This window comes from Candida albicans, chromosome 1 (genome assembly GCF_000182965.3).
Source record: "Candida albicans SC5314 chromosome 1, complete sequence".
Classification (NCBI taxonomy): Eukaryota; Fungi; Ascomycota; class Pichiomycetes; order Serinales; family Debaryomycetaceae; genus Candida; species Candida albicans.
This window is the reverse complement of record NC_032089.1, coordinates 2,645,277-2,661,399: the sequence shown is the minus strand read 5'-3', so window position 1 is coordinate 2,661,399 and position 16,123 is coordinate 2,645,277. Positions and strand designations below refer to the sequence as shown.

At 34.3% G+C, this 16,123-nt stretch overlaps 10 protein-coding genes across 10 annotated transcripts; 6 read left to right on the top strand and 4 right to left on the bottom strand. All coding sequences in view use genetic code 12, as the record gives it.

Annotated features, from left to right (window-relative positions):
• Positions 1–44: 44 nt before the first annotated feature.
• Positions 45–2,213, bottom strand: BUL4 (Bul4p; the record flags this gene model as incomplete). The annotated part of the gene is made up of 1 exon (XM_711221.1): positions 45–2,213. The coding sequence occupies one exon, from the start codon at positions 2,211–2,213 to the stop codon at positions 45–47; it is 2,169 nt and encodes a 722-aa protein (XP_716314.1).
• Positions 2,214–2,639: 426 nt separating this feature from the next.
• Positions 2,640–3,806, top strand: CAALFM_C112180CA (uncharacterized protein; the record flags this gene model as incomplete). The annotated part of the gene is made up of 1 exon (XM_711222.2): positions 2,640–3,806. The coding sequence occupies one exon, from the start codon at positions 2,640–2,642 to the stop codon at positions 3,804–3,806; it is 1,167 nt and encodes a 388-aa protein (XP_716315.1).
• Positions 3,807–4,069: 263 nt separating this feature from the next.
• On the top strand, positions 4,070–5,350 carry CAALFM_C112170CA (uncharacterized protein; the record flags this gene model as incomplete). The annotated part of the gene is made up of 1 exon (XM_711223.1): positions 4,070–5,350. One exon carries the CDS (start codon positions 4,070–4,072, stop codon positions 5,348–5,350), a length of 1,281 nt encoding a protein of 426 aa, XP_716316.1.
• Positions 5,351–5,423: 73 nt separating this feature from the next.
• Positions 5,424–5,933, bottom strand: MSO1 (Mso1p; the record flags this gene model as incomplete). Its single annotated transcript, XM_711224.1, has 1 exon — positions 5,424–5,933. The coding sequence occupies one exon, from the start codon at positions 5,931–5,933 to the stop codon at positions 5,424–5,426; it is 510 nt and encodes a 169-aa protein (XP_716317.1).
• Positions 5,934–6,600: 667 nt separating this feature from the next.
• On the top strand, positions 6,601–7,278 carry CAALFM_C112150CA (uncharacterized protein; the record flags this gene model as incomplete). Its single annotated transcript, XM_019475162.1, has 2 exons — positions 6,601–6,658; positions 6,728–7,278. 2 exons carry the CDS (start codon positions 6,601–6,603, stop codon positions 7,276–7,278), a joined length of 609 nt encoding a protein of 202 aa, XP_019330707.1.
• Positions 7,279–7,356: 78 nt separating this feature from the next.
• CAALFM_C112140WA (uncharacterized protein) lies at positions 7,357–7,845 on the bottom strand (the record flags this gene model as incomplete). The annotated part of the gene is made up of 1 exon (XM_711226.1): positions 7,357–7,845. The coding sequence occupies one exon, from the start codon at positions 7,843–7,845 to the stop codon at positions 7,357–7,359; it is 489 nt and encodes a 162-aa protein (XP_716319.1).
• A 331-nt stretch (positions 7,846–8,176) lies between these two features.
• Positions 8,177–10,576, top strand: ZCF30 (Zcf30p; the record flags this gene model as incomplete). The annotated part of the gene is made up of 1 exon (XM_711227.1): positions 8,177–10,576. One exon carries the CDS (start codon positions 8,177–8,179, stop codon positions 10,574–10,576), a length of 2,400 nt encoding a protein of 799 aa, XP_716320.1.
• Positions 10,577–10,657: 81 nt separating this feature from the next.
• CAALFM_C112120WA (uncharacterized protein) lies at positions 10,658–12,856 on the bottom strand (the record flags this gene model as incomplete). The annotated part of the gene is made up of 1 exon (XM_711229.1): positions 10,658–12,856. The coding sequence occupies one exon, from the start codon at positions 12,854–12,856 to the stop codon at positions 10,658–10,660; it is 2,199 nt and encodes a 732-aa protein (XP_716322.1).
• Positions 12,857–13,286: 430 nt separating this feature from the next.
• On the top strand, positions 13,287–13,667 carry CAALFM_C112110CA (uncharacterized protein; the record flags this gene model as incomplete). Its single annotated transcript, XM_711230.1, has 1 exon — positions 13,287–13,667. The coding sequence occupies one exon, from the start codon at positions 13,287–13,289 to the stop codon at positions 13,665–13,667; it is 381 nt and encodes a 126-aa protein (XP_716323.1).
• Positions 13,668–14,078: 411 nt separating this feature from the next.
• Positions 14,079–16,082, top strand: PXA2 (ATP-binding cassette long-chain fatty acid transporter; the record flags this gene model as incomplete). Its single annotated transcript, XM_711231.2, has 1 exon — positions 14,079–16,082. The coding sequence occupies one exon, from the start codon at positions 14,079–14,081 to the stop codon at positions 16,080–16,082; it is 2,004 nt and encodes a 667-aa protein (XP_716324.2).
• Positions 16,083–16,123: the final 41 nt, after the last annotated feature.

The window sequence follows — 16,123 nt, the reverse complement described above, 5'->3', positions numbered from 1 at the left end:
TTGTATTGACAAACTATGTACAGAAGAACTTAAACTAGTATATTTCATCTCTTTTGAACTCTAAGGGGGATTCTTAGTTGACATTTGGTGCCACATGATAACACAATATTGAGATTGATATGGTATAATCTACTCATGTAACAACTTTGGAAATCAGGTATAAAATTGAATCTATTATAAGATTTCAATGATTCAGGTAAAGATTTTAATAGTTGATGAGATAAATATTCTAATTTGATAGTGACATCTACAGATGCATTTGCTTCTTTGCTAGAAATAGACCAATTAGTCGTTTTTTTATTCCATGAATGTCCATTTATTTTCAAGTTGGCCACGTGTAATTCTGAAATTTTACATTGTAATTGACACATGGATTTAATATCTTCACTTAATTGTCTTTCAATATTGAAATTATTTTCTCCAAGTTCTTGGGAAAGCTGATACAATTCTAAAGCATACTCTTTAAATGGCTCAACAATGTTATTCTTGAACAGTGTTTCATCAAATGGTTGACCTGTATCATTATTATAAAGCATACCATGATCAAACTCTATTGGGATTGGATATTTGGGAGATTTTATAGTGACCACAACCATATCAGCACTAATTGATTTGATGGTTGGGAGGTTCTGACTCTTCATAGGGGTCTCAAATGGCTTGATTGAGATCTTCAAAGGTATAACAAGTTTCCAAGATGAATTCACATCAGATTGTGTTCTATACTTTTTAGGTGGAATATAGTCTATGATGTAATTGACTTTGGGCGTGGACAAATATAAAGCCCCTGAAATTGTATTTGTACCAGTAAATGATCTTTTGTTAATCAACGTGAACGACTCATACTGTTTTATAGAACTGGAAACCTGCTTGATATCGCGTCGTCTATTTGGTTTGTATAACTGGTCTCTTTTTGCAACATCTGATTCTATATCTGGTATCACATTATGATAATTATTTAAAGTGGTGGCATTTGCAACTTGTTTGATCAACTCTCTACCAGTTTTAATCTTCTCCTCTATTCTCTGTATAAAATTTTCAAATAAAATCTGATTATCTAAATCTTTCAGTGACATAGCTTCATTTGTTAGATTGATGGTTTTGGGAATAACTCTAACATGACTGGTAAGCTCTTTTAACACTATGAATGGATCACCTTTGGAATCTTGTAATCTGTCATCTGTGTATGGGATATCTATTTTTCCAAACTCCTGTTCAATCGGATGCACTCTTCCAATAAATCTAGCAGTAACACCATATGATATCGATGTATCTGAAAATGAAAAATCTTCAAAAAAATAATTTGACCGAGTTGATGTCTTGATTTGTTGCTCATTATCTGAAATGTTACCAATTGTAGGGGGTAACTTAACATGTTTCGACAAGTTGTGATTATTGCATTCGGAATCCAACAAGTTGTGTGGAATTTTAAAAGTGAAAAATCGTTTATACTTTTTATATGGTGTAAGAAATTTTTCATTACTCAATGATATTGATATACCATCCACGGGATCAACAAGATCGAGCCAGATATATGGGTTACGTGATTCTGACCGTAATCTATTGATTGTTGCTTCTGTCCAACTTGCTGAAAAATCAAATAATTCCAAAAACTTTTTAATCTTGACTGGTATTGCACTCTTGCCATGATCTGAATTAGTAATCATAAATACTCCTTCAAATAATACAACAAACATATCAAATGGGATTGGTTTTGATGATGCATTTTCAATTACAATATATCCACTTATTACATCACCTTGTTGATACTCATACACATAAGGATTTATGAATTCTGGTTTTTTACCAAGTTCTCCAATTTCTTTTGTAAAATGAATTTGTAGTCGAATACTGTCACCAACTTTATTGGGATACAATGATAGATTGGGAAGACGATACACATTATCTAGTATTTTTTCTTCAGATCCAACTTCTTGGTGCTCATTAGTTATTGGTACTGGACTTTCACTGGAAGGTACAAATTGTTGAGCATATACAGGGCTTGTAGATAAATTTTCAGACAGTATGGGGGAAATCAAGGAACTACTCCATCCTGGATTGTTCTCATTGATATAAGTTGGAGGATCAATATTTTGAGTTTCCATTTGTTCCGCTGTCATGACACTTACACCCACTGTTGCTTTATACATGAAATATGACGGTAAAATAGCACTCACATCCTCATCTGGAGTAACAGACAGTTTGAACTCATTCATAGCAAATTATAATGGAGAAACAAATTAATAAGAATCAAGCACTGTATTCTGTACTTTTTTTGTATAATGTCAAGCAATTGACACACTTTATATTTTTGAGAGAATTTTGACTCACAACTGGTTTTGTACTTTTTAAAATTACACCCTTTCGGAACCGAAGATTGCCATTTAAAGCAAAGTTATTTCCTACACTACTTTAAAACATTAAATCAGTTAAATTTAAGATTTAAAAGAGCAGGAGCCTGACATGTTTTCGGCCGGTTTTGTTCAAGATATACTTGTGTATAGCCCCTAGTATTAAATTGGTAGCGTTTTGGACTTGTTCTGTTCGGGCCACTGAAAAACCGAGATCTTAAAAAAAAAACTAACGAAGACAAATGAAGATTCCACATAAAACACCATAGTGATTACTAGCCATTATTTCCAATGTCGATCCATCCAGGAACTAAAGAGGAAATTAACGGAGTGACCAAGGAATTGAGTAAGGTAGGGATTATGCAAGGATCTAAACAAGAGAGTAAACCTGTTTTGGAGAACCATCAACAACAATCTTTTACTCCTAACACGTCTTTGCAAAGTGCTGAAACAAATCTGCCTGATACCCCGAATACATCAATTTCGTCAGCAGATACAACACTTGGCACATCTACCCAGGAACTTGTTAAATCCATTCCTCCACCTCGTGTTGAAAACAATAGAAGATTAATTGCAATACCAAAACCACATTATAATGTTGTAAAACCCACTGAATATACTCCTCTAGCTGAGTATTATGCTGCACAAAGTCCTCATCATCCCAAATTAAGGGAAGTTAGAAGATTAGAGTCTGCTAAAGCTCCAATTGACCTTTACCGTATTGCCAATCGTAACAATAACATCAACGTCCCTGCAACCAAACTTACAGCTGACATTAGTGCCATGTTCAAATATTCCACTAATACAGAAGTTCGAAAGGTTATTTCCAACCTTTTAGTTAGTACTGAAAAACTGCTTAAGAAAAAATTGGCTGATTTACCAACATACTTTAAGAAACTCGTACATGCATTTGAAAAGAATCCAGAAGTATATTTACGTGTAAATGCCGAGCCAATTTTTGGGGAGAACTATACAGTTTACGAATACTTTGACGATCGTGATTTATCACACTTGTACTACCGTTGTCGTTATTTTCATATCGATGATGATCATCGAATTTATTTCCAAGCCTTTAATCCTGACACAATTGGTAAGCCAGAATATGCTCATTTAAGACAACTTTTAGTTTCTTCTTTAGAAAAATTGGTTTTCGAAATTGGAGGTGAAAAGTTTCTGATTAAAATTGATGAACCGGTTGAGCATATGCATGTGGTTGCTTTTAAATTACCACCTACTTCGTTAGTGGACACTGTTGAATATTTAGAATATTTTTTAGACGAAAAGGATGAAATAGTTGAATCTCGTATTCCGGTTTTCTCTCCCAAACTGATGATTCAGGATTCAACTCCAGTAACAGCTTTCTTCATTCTCAAGTTGAGAGGTAAACAACTCCCTCCAGAGCGGAAATATATATTTGACGAAGAATATTCATTCAATATTCTTACAGATTATAGTTAGATTGAGGTGCTATGTAATAGTTGCTCTGCACTAGCCCATCTTCCACTATTAAACAAAAGATTGAATGTAAAAGCCATATAGAATTACTAGAATATAAAAGAGAATCATTGTTTTGATCAATTTGTGTAGATTTTTGTGCGGTCTATACAAATCTAACATGCGAGAACTTTTAAAAAAAATCGCTGCTTTCATAATCTGATATCTGTTCACCAAGCAACAATCTTATCTGTGGCTCATCTTACTCGTCGTTATAATCTTCAACAATGCTTGTACCACCAGAGAACTTTGGGACGGTTGAGTCTGGAATTTACAGAAGTACCAAATTAGAAAGTGAAAACTTCCCGTTTTTACAAACTCTCAACTTGAGATCAATGGTGATATTAGATACCGAAAAGCCACCACGATCATTGAATAATTTTTTAGAAGCCAATCCCAGTTTGCAGTTTTTCAATTTAGGTGGAATGAAAATATCTAATCATCAGCATACTGGTATTGTTTCCAAAGGTGACCAAGACGATGTTGATATGGCCAGAGGCACCAGTTTATCTCTCAACACACCTAAAAATTTCTTCAGTTCTATTTCCTTAAATCGTAAAGATCAATGGATGTTAATTGAGAAAAATATTGTTATGAAAGCATTTGAAATAATGTTTAATAAGAAAAATTATCCATTACTTATTATTGATAGCTCTGCCACTTTAATTGGAGTGTTGAGAAGGATACAGAAATGGAATTTCAATTCAATTCTTAATGAATATAGAATATATTCCGGAATGTCTACGAAAAATAACTATTATGCAGAAACTTTTCTTGAGTTAGTTCAAGTGGAATTAATTGCCTATGAACATCATAGCACAAGTAGAAGAAATTCTCGAGGAAATAACAGCATGTGTATGAGATCAAATTCAATCGACACTGATAATGGTGACCTTAGTGAAACAAGTGATGTGAATAATTTCGATGACGACTACGATGCTATTGAAGATGAAGATGATGAAGATTTGGATGATTTGGACGATGAATTGCTTTCGGCATCTCCGCAGATTCCGGCAAACTTGTTAAAGCTAGTTGAACAGGGGAACAATAGTAATAGAGAACCAAAGAAACGGTTAAGTTCTGTCGAGGGGAAGAAAATTAGTCACCCCAGAAGCAACAGCTATTCCAATTCTCCTTCATTCAGTGGTGATCATTTCTTGAGTGCAAGAAGTAACCGACGCAGATCATCTACACAAGAGAATAGTTTTAACGTGTACAAAAATCTAAAGTTCAGAAACAGTCATGCCAAATCCCCCTCTGGTGATTATATCAGTACTTCTCCTACATTGAGAAGAAAAGAGTCGAGAAATAATAGTCAAGTGGAATTTAGTGAACTTACTGATTTCATGTATTACAAGAATTTGCAAAAATACCCTAAAACTTTCGAACATGTTCATGTATTAAAGATAAAGCTACCTGCCGAGTACAAGCTACCTGATTGGTTTATTGTTTGTAGAAATGCTTGGGAACGAGAGTTCCAAAGGTTGAATAGTGAAGAAAAATACTAAATACGAAATAAAATAAAATGAAGCATCCATATAGTGATTGTCTAAACCCATAATATATCATATAATTAAAAATCTAACGATTATGACTCCAAGAGTTACTTGTATTATATCCCTGGCCTGGTATAGATTGTTGACGAGATTTGTTATACAAGTCTTGTAATCGACTCGAAGAACGTTGATAGCCACCTGAGTTGGGTCTATCAGAACCATTTGTTTGTTGTTGATATTGTTGCTGTTGCTGCTGTTGTGTTTGTCTGGCATTATAACTATTGTTAAAAGTGTTGTCTTGACGTACTGGTTGGTATTTGGATTGGGAATAATCTTGTTGGTGCTGAGTTCTGCCGTATCCTTGCTGTTGTTGCTGTTGTTGTGATTGAAATGTCTTTACGCCTAACCAGTCCGGGTAGGGTAAGCCTTTAGAGTCATAATACTTGACGAATGCATTGTGAATTAGTGTGTTATCCTCTGAAGAGCCATCTTTCTCAACATAGGGTCCACCAGCTAGTGATAATCCTGCTAATTTACTGCTATAGTTCTCTTTTATCTTGGAAAAGAATCCTCCGCCAGCACTTGTATGTTGCATAATTGATGTATGATTAGATTGACTTCTTGTTTTGCTGATTCTTCAACTGTTCTCACAAACCCTTGTTATAGTTTAATGATATCTAAAAAGAAAATAAATACAATGTAATGGAAATGGGAAATGAAGAAATAATAAAATTGGTTCAAAAAGGAATTAAAAAAAAATAGAACCAATGTTGTCTCACAGTTTTCCCCCGCCTTGGCTGTAACTCATTTTCTTTTTCTCCTAATTGTCGTTCAATTTTTGGACTCTCATTTTATTATGATGGTTATTCGTTCCTTAATAAAGATAACACAAATGTCAGATTTCCTAATCTAGAAATATGTGACCAAAAATTATACTATTTAGTTCTTGATAATGTATAAGTAGATAATTTTACACCGCAACCAACGTATAAATTAAATATATCTCACTGCAAGGCCTACAATCATTTTGCAATTGGCCTAAGGAGTATGGTGATGAATATTCAAAGGCAATTTTTCTATATGTCTGTTGTCTAGCATTCGTTCTTTTCCTAGAAAACAAGACTCCAAAAAAAAAATTAAACTAGACGCACTCCCGTACATGAAACTAGTTTGTTGTTTATCTTGGATCATAGTACCACACTTGGTTACACATCAGACACGAGTTGAATAGAACTATAATTGATACTAATACTGTCAACACTATGGAGTTTATAATAAATGTAATAGCAGAGAGATCCGTGCTAAGAGAGTCATTAAAAGGTACGTAACACGTTTTTTACACAGGTTTATTTGTAAGCCATGTATGACTAACTAAATCACCCATTATAGGAATCATATGGACAATATTTTTTAATCGGTTATTTGGTCCCATAACACCAGTGACAAACGAATTCATGAATGTGTCGTATCCTATGGCTAATAACTTACCTGATTTGGATTCATTGATTGACGAGAAAGTTAATAGAATACTTAATCAAATAACTGAAGTATCAAACCAAGCTAAAATAAATGTGCAGTTTTTAAGTAAAAGTAGCAACAAGAAGAAAACTGGGTGGTTTGGTAATAGTACATATAATGCTCAGGATGATTTGGTAGTTTGGGAGTCCTGGTTGATAAACGTGGAGTCGTTACCGCTCGATCAGGTATCGAATGGCGAATCCAAAAATGTCCAAACTTCGATTCAAAACTTTGCAAATAATCTCACTAGAATATATGACATTGCAGATAAATTCAAAGAACATATACCACCAATCACATCGCTTGATAGTGCTCCGTTCCCCTACAAAATTATTATCCCAGAGAAAAAGTCACATCACAATCGTGACTACCACACAGGCGAAGAAGGCTGGGGAACTTATATAAAGAAAATACTAGATTGAAACAAAAAAAACCATGTATTGTGCTATTCAATTTGTAAATATACACATTTCGGTACATAATTTTGCTTAAACAGAAAGTTACAAGTTGGCAGAAATCATACCTTCTTCACCTCTAACCAAAATACATTCATCTTCATGTACGACTTTGTCAAACTCGCCAAGTTTTTCAGCTAATTCTAATACTTCATTGTCGTAACTTCCTGGCTGAAACCATAAACCCTTAATGACCTTGTCGAAACCATCAATTTTGCCAATTTCTTCCAAAGTTGCCACAGTTACTGCAGGTGGGGTCAAGAATGAAATACTCAAACCATCAACACCAGAAGTTTTGTAATTAGAAATGTCCTGGTGTTTTTCAATAGCGTTGATGATAGCCGAGACATTTGAGACAACTTCTTTACCCAAAATTTCTTGTTCTTTGGGGTTGATTGGAATGACTGGAAGATCATGCAAAATGTACCAATTCAAAATCTTGTAACCAAATTTTGATGGATTGTTGCTTGCGCCAGCAACCGCATATTGTCTGTTTTTACCGAAAAATGATTTTATCTTTGATTTCATAGACATATTGATAGTGAAAGTTTAATTTTGTTGTTGCCCGTTGAGTACTATTTGATTCTTCTTTTATCGCAATTTTTTTTGTCCCGACTTGGAGGGACTCTTGTGATAATAATAGTATGGGGTAAAATCTGAACAACAAACACAATCTGGCACGTGTGCTTACATAATCGGCATTGTCAAATTAAAAGAGAACAGGAAAAAAAAGAAACGAAACCAACAAACCGTTGATGATGATTATGTTTCGGAGTGACAACCATTTGTTATAACTTTTCAACTAGGAAAATAACTAATAGTCTTGATTAGCTGCTAAAACATCTACTATATTGAGGGTCTTAGAATGCCACCAAAGGAGGACAAAAAGGAGAAACGAACCAAACCGTGTTGTAACTGTAAAAGATCAAAGGTAAAATGTGTTTATACGAGTTCTTTACCTTGTGAAAGATGTGTGAAGACAGGACAAGCTGCTACGTGTCAGTTTGTGCCAAAACTACCATCGTTTAAACTACCGTCTATAGATTCGAATAACCATGCGACGAGACTACCATCTACAACACCTGTGCTAAATGCTCCATCTACGTTCACACCATCCCTAAATAATTCAGGTCCTTTGCCGTCACATTTAATAAATTCAAATCTACATAATCCTATTCCTGCATTAATACCGACACATAGTTCCATGAATACTCAAGTGTATAATAATCTGGCACTGCCGCCAACCCTACAAAATGCATCTGATACAGCTTGGAAATCGCAAATCGAACATCGATTATCTGGTTTTGATTCGAAAATTGATAATTTAGTGGAGATGTTAAAAGTCAACCAACAATTTGTAATGAATAATCAGATGCAGTTTTTACAACAACAACAGCAGCAGCAGCAGCAGCAGCAACAGCAATATAGTATTTCTGAAAGACAGGAGAATTATCCCTCGGGATATTTGACGAATGGAAACAGTTCTCAACACGTTGATACTCATCGAACTGAATTGAATAGTAAATTGATTGGCGACTCAAACGAATCTCAAAAACGAAAACCGGAAATATCAGAGACTAGACATGAAAGTCCCAAAAAACGTAAATTTCAAACAGAATTCTCCCACGATTTCCGTGATGGGTTTTTAACCAAAAAAGATGCCCACGAGTTATTCCATTTTTTTGATGCCAATATTTCCCAACAACTATTCGGATTTGAAATTTCAAAGTTTGATGTGGATGAAATATGGGATAGTTGTCCCATATTAGTGTGTGCAATAAGTACAATTGCATCGATCCATCATCCTAAACTATCAACCAAATCAAAACAATTACAAGTCTACCTCCATAATTTATGTGGCTCAATAATACTCAACAAGCCTCGCAATGAACAAGATGGTTTCAATACAATTGTTGCCTTGATTTTGTGCAGCTTTTGGTTGAGTGATTCCCAAATGTTTACTGGGCTCGCCTTGCAATTAGCTAAAGAGTATGGATTAAACCAGCCAAACCAAAAAAATAAAGATAAATTAAAGTTGTGGTATTTGTTGTATGTATTGGATGGACAACAAAGTTTGACTTTTAATAGACAACCACTTTTGAACTCACAAGAGTATTCATTGAAACACAGTAAAGAATTATTATTAGGAGAAAAGGGCAACAAGTTATCTGACCTGAAATCCAAAGCATTGATAAAAAACAAAAACAAATCAAATTCCAAACCATTGACAGACGAGGAAATATCCAAATTAATGGCAAAACAAAGATTAACGGATATGAGATTAGTTTCACAAGTTGAATATAACCAAGCGATTAATGAAGCATTTAAGGGAACGGCGTGGGATTTATTGGCACCGGCATCATTTGGAATACCGTCTAAATCAAATTTGGAATTAGATCGATGGATGGTTTCTTGGACTGTGTTATTATCGCCAGAAAGTTTCGGAGCTATTTGGTCTACAAAATCAACATTAATTTATTATAATTTTGCCAAAATGCACATAAACTCTAGTGCTGTGAGAAAGATAACCCTTGATCCTAACAATGGTCAATTTCCAAAATTGGACACATCTTTAAGTCATAATTCTACGAGTAATTGTTCTAATAATACGTTGGCTGTTAAGAAGCAACAACCAAATTACGATTCAGAAGATTCCTCAGATGATGAGTTTGATGAAGACGAATTTATCTCAAACAAGGAGTTAGTATCTCCAGATGAAGCCGTTATAAATGCTAATATTGCATTGAACGCGGCGCAGACGGTTTTGAATTTAGTAATCAATGATAAGGACATTTTGGACAACTTAAAGTATGTGCCTGTACATATACATATTATGTTGTACTATGCTTCATTATTATTGATAAATCCTCCTAAAAGATCCAACAACCAAACAGTACAGATGAATGACATAGATTACTATGATAACTTACTAAATAATTTGAAAGTTGTTCGAATTTTGCAACGGAAAATCTATATGAATTTACCCATTGATTCTAGTTTTGGTAATAGATTAATAAAGAATCTACAAGATGTGTTGGGTGAGAAACTACACGAGATTCAAATATTTGTTGACGAATTGCCCGATGATCATGTGGAGAAGCATCAATTAAGGACAAAAGTCAATGCATTGTTTGAATCGAGTGAAAATAAATTTGAAGAGATTACAGAATATGAAGTTAGTAGTAGTGGTGCAAGCAGTAAGAGTACAACTCCACTACCTGAAAAAATATCGGCTTGGCCAGGGTCAAACCATGGGCATCCTTAATTGTGTATCAAAGATTATAAATTTTCATACAGCGTATAGACGAATTGGGGAAGAAAAAAAAGGGAAATTTGCTGTTTCTTGCTACTCTAAAAAAGACGTATTTAATAGATCGTGTGTGTTTCTTCTTTCACTGGGATCCCACACAAATATATACAATAAAAATTCTAAAAATCTTTCCTTCTCTTCAGGTTTCAAATTAAACCTATGAAGACCAATTTGACCCTCTAAAGTTTTCGAACCGATTTTAAACAATTTGTTAACTGATGCGGCATTAGAATCGTTATAATATTGCGATAAAGCTGTAAGATTTATTTTCCCATTATGGTCAAATATTTTATAAATCAAAGTTCTTTTCAAATTTTTATCCAGTATAGATGGCAAGGGAACAACTGTATCGTTTGAAGCAATCAGTACTTGATTCGTCTTTTTCGTTAATTTATTCCTCAATTTTAGTATTGTTTGTGGCTTTGGAACTCCGAATAACTCCACTATTAGTCCAAGTTGATCATATTCATTTTTCCCAGGTAATAACGGTACACCAGTAAACAATTCAACGACAAGACATCCTAATGACCATATGTCTATTTTTTGGTCGTAACTTGTACCAAGTAGTACTTCAGGGGCTCGATAGTATCTTGATTGAATATACGTGAAACTGGTTTCATTGACAAAACACGAAGATCCAAAATCGATTATTTTAATTTGAAACCAATTATGGTTAGGAGATGGTGGAAGTTTGATCATGATATTTTCTGGCTTAATATCACAATGAATAATGTTAGCATCATGTATGAATTGCAATCCTGTAAGTATTTGTTTCGTTATATACCGAAGTAAATCATAACCAAACCCTTGGAAATTTGTCAACTCCAACATTGAATACAAGTTCGTTGATAATAGTTCTGTAATAATACACATATGACTTCGAAAATTGAAATTATCTAAAATAGATATTATGTTTGAATTCTGTAAAGTCTTTTGTCTGTCCTGTAAGTTTTTGAGTAGTTTGATTTCGTTGATAGATTGTTGTAATGACCAATTTATGTGATTGTTTATTATTTTGACTGCTACTAGTCTGTTTGTTTTATGGTCGTTTGCCATAACAACATTCCCAAACGACCCTGTTCCAAGAACAGATATAATTTCGTATCGATAATTGATATGATCTTCTGGAATGATAATATAATTACCTTTATTATCATCAAATCCAAAATTGTTTTCCTGTGAATTCACTGCTATTTGCCGAAGTGGCCGTTTTGATATGTAATAAATCTCTTTTTTCCTTGCAAGTTCACCTTTTTCGTACATACTGAGACCATCTAAATCAGATTCCTGGATATCGTGAGGTGCTTGAAGTTGTTCTTCCAATGTATCGTCACGGAATAGTTGAGGGTTTTTTATGTATAAAGATTGGTGCAACTGTGATATAGACTCTATTTTCAGTCGAGGAATAGATTTCAGGGTTTGTGTTTCTTTGTTCGGTTTTGTTGTTGGCAGTTTTGCAGTCGGATGCTTTAATGATTTAGGATACAATCTATCAAATACGTTATCGGTCTTTGGTAGAGGTTGGGTCATGCGTCTTCTTGGTTTGGAAGGTGACTCATCAATGACGATATCATCAGTGTTTAGTTGGTAATATTCTTCGGGTGATGATTCCAGACTCAGTCGGTACTTGCCTGTGTGTGAATTCTCAAAATCACTAAAGTCGTGGTTTGATTTATTGATTAGACTGTTGGAGATGTGTCTCTTGGATCTTTGTGATAATTGTCTAGAATACTCTAAGCGTTTCTTCGTTGAGGACAGACCAACGGATGACGATCTACCACTGGTGGTACGCCTTTCGTTAACAGGAGTCAATACTTGTTTCTTTTGTAATGATGATGATGTCTCTCTCATAAATGAAAACTGGCCATCTGATTTTTTAGATATTTTATCTGGAACTGGATAACTCACTGTTCTGTCTGACCGGAATGGATTTTTGGAGCTCTGCAAGTTGGTTAGTTTGTTTTGAGTGTCGCTATTAGTTGCACTTGTTGTTCTCTTTGGCGTAACTGGAGTCCTCGACATGTCATATTTGTTTGAATTCAAATTAGCCACGGAAGCAGGTGATAACTCTTTTGATATTTGTCTACCAGCGTCAAGTCTCGCCGGGTATAGATGTGGTGGATATAACACTTTTTTCCTTCGAGTTGGTGAGATTTTTTTGTCAAGATTGTTACGATGATTAAGGTGTATTTGTGAAAATTCACTTTCAAATAGTGCTATGTTGTCATGATTCATGATTTAGTAGATTCCTATAGTTCGCAGTGTACGTGGGGCCAAATGTATAAAAGATTTGATGTATTCTTTTGGGGGGGGGCAAGGATATCCTGAAATGTATATTCAAGAAGCAAAGACTTCTTCCGTTAGCAAGTAAATATAGTTAGAATAGCTTTAAGTTGTTAGTGGTGATTTTTCGAGTATGAGAAATGAAATGAAATTGCATAAATATCTAAAATCAAAAATCGTTACAGATTTGGAATGTGCGTTTTTCCTTCCCTCTCTCCAGGAACAAAACAGACCATCAACTAGACCCACACACAACGCGCGCATCTTTTTGGTGGAATATGAAAAAAAGAAAACTAGTTCATTATTGTATTCATCTTATCATTATTCATTAGATAGACATTAGCATATATCTGCTGTATCATTGGAATTAATAGAACTGAATATGGCAAGTGCTAGTACTACCAATCCTGGCATTTATTCTGCAAGACAAATACTATTATTAGCTCAACTACTACATTCCGATAATATAAACAATGTTGACAAATTAACTTCATTGAATGAAAACAAAATACAAAATATTATTATTCAATGGAAACAACATAAGATCAATCATTTAAATAGTGCCACGATAAATAACAAAGATAGTACCATCAAACTTCAAACCACTGTTCAACTTGTTGAATTATACAAAAATCTACTAAAGAAATACGAAGTGACCAATACAGAGGAATTGGCAAATGCTGCTTATTTTAAACGAATGAGTGAATTAGAGGGTATTATAGAAAAAGATAAACAGATGTTTGAAGATACTCTCAATAGTTGATCTATTATAAATTGTTTTAATGAATACAACGAGATGTATCAATCGTGCTTTTTAAAGTGTTTCAGTTGAGTGTCTGCTTATAAATGAGGGCCCAACTTGGCTTTATTATTTGATTCCAACTAGTGTAGGCTTTAGAATACAACATCATCACATTATTCACCTTTGCTATGAACTCGGCTTGTAACGTAATACACGACCTTTTCCTTAACAGTCCAGATTTTTTTTTTTCCTTGTGCGTGGCTCTCTCACTCACTCTTTATCTCTTTCTTTTCCCTTCCCCACTTTCTTTCCAGTTTTCAACGAAATCACAGTTTTAACAAAATAAAGCAAAAAAAAACTAAGAGAGGATTATTTATAACACTCTTTTTGTATGAAGAATTAATCAACAATATACCCCATAACCTAAAAACCATGTCAATAGAGAACTCAAAACTACAAAAGAACTCGTTGGCACTATCATTGTTGAAGGTATACAAGTCCAATAGATCGTTGCTATTGAACACTTCCTATATAATATTGTTAACTGCTGCTTTTGCAGGTGCAACAAACACAGGCAAAACATCATCATCTTCAAGACCACCAAACAAAGAAGATAGTCAAGATGAAAAAGAGTTGAAAAAGAAATCACATAAGTTGTCAAAGGAGTCGTTCAATAGATTGGCAAGGGCTATTTTACCTTCATTTCTTGACAAATCTATATTTTATTTACTTGCCAATTTAGTTTTATTGGTTGTAAGAGCATTGTTAACTATTAAAGTGGCAACATTAGATGGTCAGTTAGTTGGTGCTCTTGTATCGAAAAGATTAAAATTATTTGGAAGGTATTTGGCTTATTGGATGCTTCTTGGTATTCCTGCTGCCTTTACCAATGCATTGTTAAACTGGACCAAACAAAATTTAAGCAAGACCATCAGAACTAACTTGAACAAAAATATTATGGAAGAGTATTTACCTGATAGTTTAGATGCAAATTATTATTCTTTGATGCATTTATCTGGAAATAAAATTAAGGATCCAAACCAAAGAATCACCACTGATGTTTCACGTTTGAGTTATGCATTAGCTAGTCTACCAGGACAATTATTGAAACCAACTTTGGATTTGATATTATGTGCTAGACAATTGAGTAAAAGTGGTGTTGGTAATGGAGAAGGAACTTTGGCATTGGGATTGTTGGCTCATTTCTCAACTATGATTATTCGTTTCTTTTCACCCCCATTTGCCAAATTAGCAGCCGAAAGAGCCAATCTAGAAGGTCAATTACGTTCAGCACATTCCAAAATTGTTTCCAATAATGAGGAAATTGCATTTTTGAGAGGTCATTACAGAGAACTAGATTACATTGATTATTGTTACTACACCTTAGAACGATTTTCTAAAGGTGAATACTGGAAAAAAGCCATTCATGAAATTGCCCAAACTTTCATTGTAAAATACTTTTGGGGTGCTGCAGGGTTAGTTTTATGTTCTGCTCCAATTTTCATTGGGAAATATTTTGGAGAATCAGATGATAAAAATGCTGCAGGAAATTTCATTACAAATAGAAGGTTATTGTTAAGTGCATCTGATTCCTTAGATCGTTTGATATATTCCAGACGTTACTTGCTTCAAATAGTTGGACATGCTAGCAGAGTTTCCGATTTCTTAGATACATTAGATGATGTTGATCGCAAAAAGAAAACAATCACCGCTAATGTAAAATATAACAACAATGAAATTACTTTTGATAAGGTGAAATTAATGACTCCAGCTGATGTAACGTTAATTGAAAGTTTGGACTTTTCCATCAAATCGGGTGATCATTTATTGATTGCTGGACCAAACGGATCCGGAAAATCTTCATTATTTAGAATGCTTGGAGGATTATGGCCAGTCAAAAAAGGTGTGATTACTATTCCACATACTGATAATATGTTCTACTTGCCACAAAGAGCATATCTTGTTGAAGGTACTTTGAGAGAACAAATCATTTATCCCCATGCACTCGATCAACAAAAGAAAACTGATAACGAATTGAAACAAATTTTGCAAGTTTTGAAATTGGATCACTATTTTGATCAATTAGATTCTGATAAGAACTGGGGTGAAGAATTGTCAATTGGGGCTCAACAAAGATTAGCTATGGCCAGATTGTATTACCATAAACCCAAATTTGCTGTGTTGGATGAGTGTACTTCTGCCGTCTCTCCTGATATGGAACAGTTCATGTATAAGCATGCCCAGGAATTGGGAATCACTGTTTTGTCTGTTGCTCATAGAACTGCGTTATGGCATTTCCATAAATATTTATTGAAATTCGATGGTAAAGGTGGTTATACTTTTGATAAACTAGATGAGGAAACGATTTTGAAATTACAAAAGGAAGGGTCAGGGTTGACAAAGAAACCAGAAAATAAAAGTGAATCAACGAAATGATTGGATCTGTGTATTAAGGGATTTGTTTTCTATTGGTGTGT